General features: G+C 55.2%; 1 protein-coding gene across 1 annotated transcript; it reads right to left on the minus strand.

Moving 5' to 3' along the window:
* Nucleotides 1-22: 22 nt before the first annotated feature.
* CABS01_17264 (zinc knuckle) lies at nt 23-909 on the minus strand (the record flags this gene model as incomplete). Its single annotated transcript, XM_060550591.1, has 2 exons — nt 23-845; nt 896-909. Coding segments are annotated over 2 exons (837 nt in total), but the record flags the coding sequence as incomplete, so codon positions are not given.
* Nucleotides 910-1,057: the final 148 nt, after the last annotated feature.

Here is a 1,057-nt window from a genome sequence, read left to right on the forward strand (position 1 = left end):
GTGACTCGGCCGCTGTTTCGACTGCTTCGCGGTGTCCTTGTTGGAGAGCTTTCTTGATGATGCGTCCTTTCCTGTTGCGTGCTGTTCTGTATGCCTCCCAGCTCTCCTCTGTCTGTCGCTTGCTGTGGTCGCGGCGGAGTCGCTTCGTCTCGGCCAGGATGGCTGCGCACTGCTCGTCCCAGCCTCTCCTAGACTTTGGTGAAAGGGTGCTGGTCGGGACCGCGGCTTTGATAGCGGCTGAGAGGGCGTCTATGGATGTCTCTACATATCTGTCGAGCGCCGCCTTCGTTCTTGGCCTTCGTAGCTGCGGCAGCGATCCACGGAGAGTCTCGATAAACTTTTCCTTATCAATAGCTTCCCACTTTCGTTTCTCCTCTCGCTGTAGCTCGGTCACTGCTAGGTGCAGCGACGTTGCTATGGGTAGATGATCGGAGTCATGGTTGATGTTGTGATCTACTTCGCATCTGATCATTCGGTCAACAAGACCTACGGTAACGAGACAGAGGTCGATGGTTGTCCGGCGGTCTCCTTCTTCGTACGTAATCGTTCCCGCTCTTAGTTGACTCGTGAGGTTCATGTCGTCCATTAGATCTAGAAGCTCGGTTGCTTTGCGGTCCGGCGCTCGGATATCGCTGCCTCCCCACAGCTCATGGTGTAGGTTGAAGTCACCGACGACGATTTGCTCGACGTGCTGGTGTGTTTCCAGTGTTGTTCGTAGCTGCTGTAGGACCGGCTGTCGATCTTCCTCCCGCGGTGACGGGTTGTACACATTATGTAGCACTAGGCTTGTTTCGGCATCGTCATCTGTTGCAATAACCAGAGTGCAGAGGTCTCTGCTGACCTCCCTAAACTGCCAACGAGAGTGCTCGAGCTTCTTGTTGATGAAGAAGCAGACCCTGGCCGGGCCATTTTCCTCGCTCGAGGGGTAGCACAGGTGGAACCGATCCTTGGCCGGATGGTGCGTCGTTGCGCTGTAGGGGTTCCTCCAGGGTTCCTGAATAGCAATGATGTCGTAATTATCGATGTTCGGGTCACGGAGAAGTGTCGCCATGACGGT

The sequence above is a fragment of the Colletotrichum abscissum genome, assembly GCF_030869225.1.
Source record: "Colletotrichum abscissum strain IMI 504890 chromosome Unknown Scaffold_537.1, whole genome shotgun sequence".
NCBI lineage: Eukaryota > Fungi > Ascomycota > Sordariomycetes > Glomerellales > Glomerellaceae > Colletotrichum > Colletotrichum abscissum.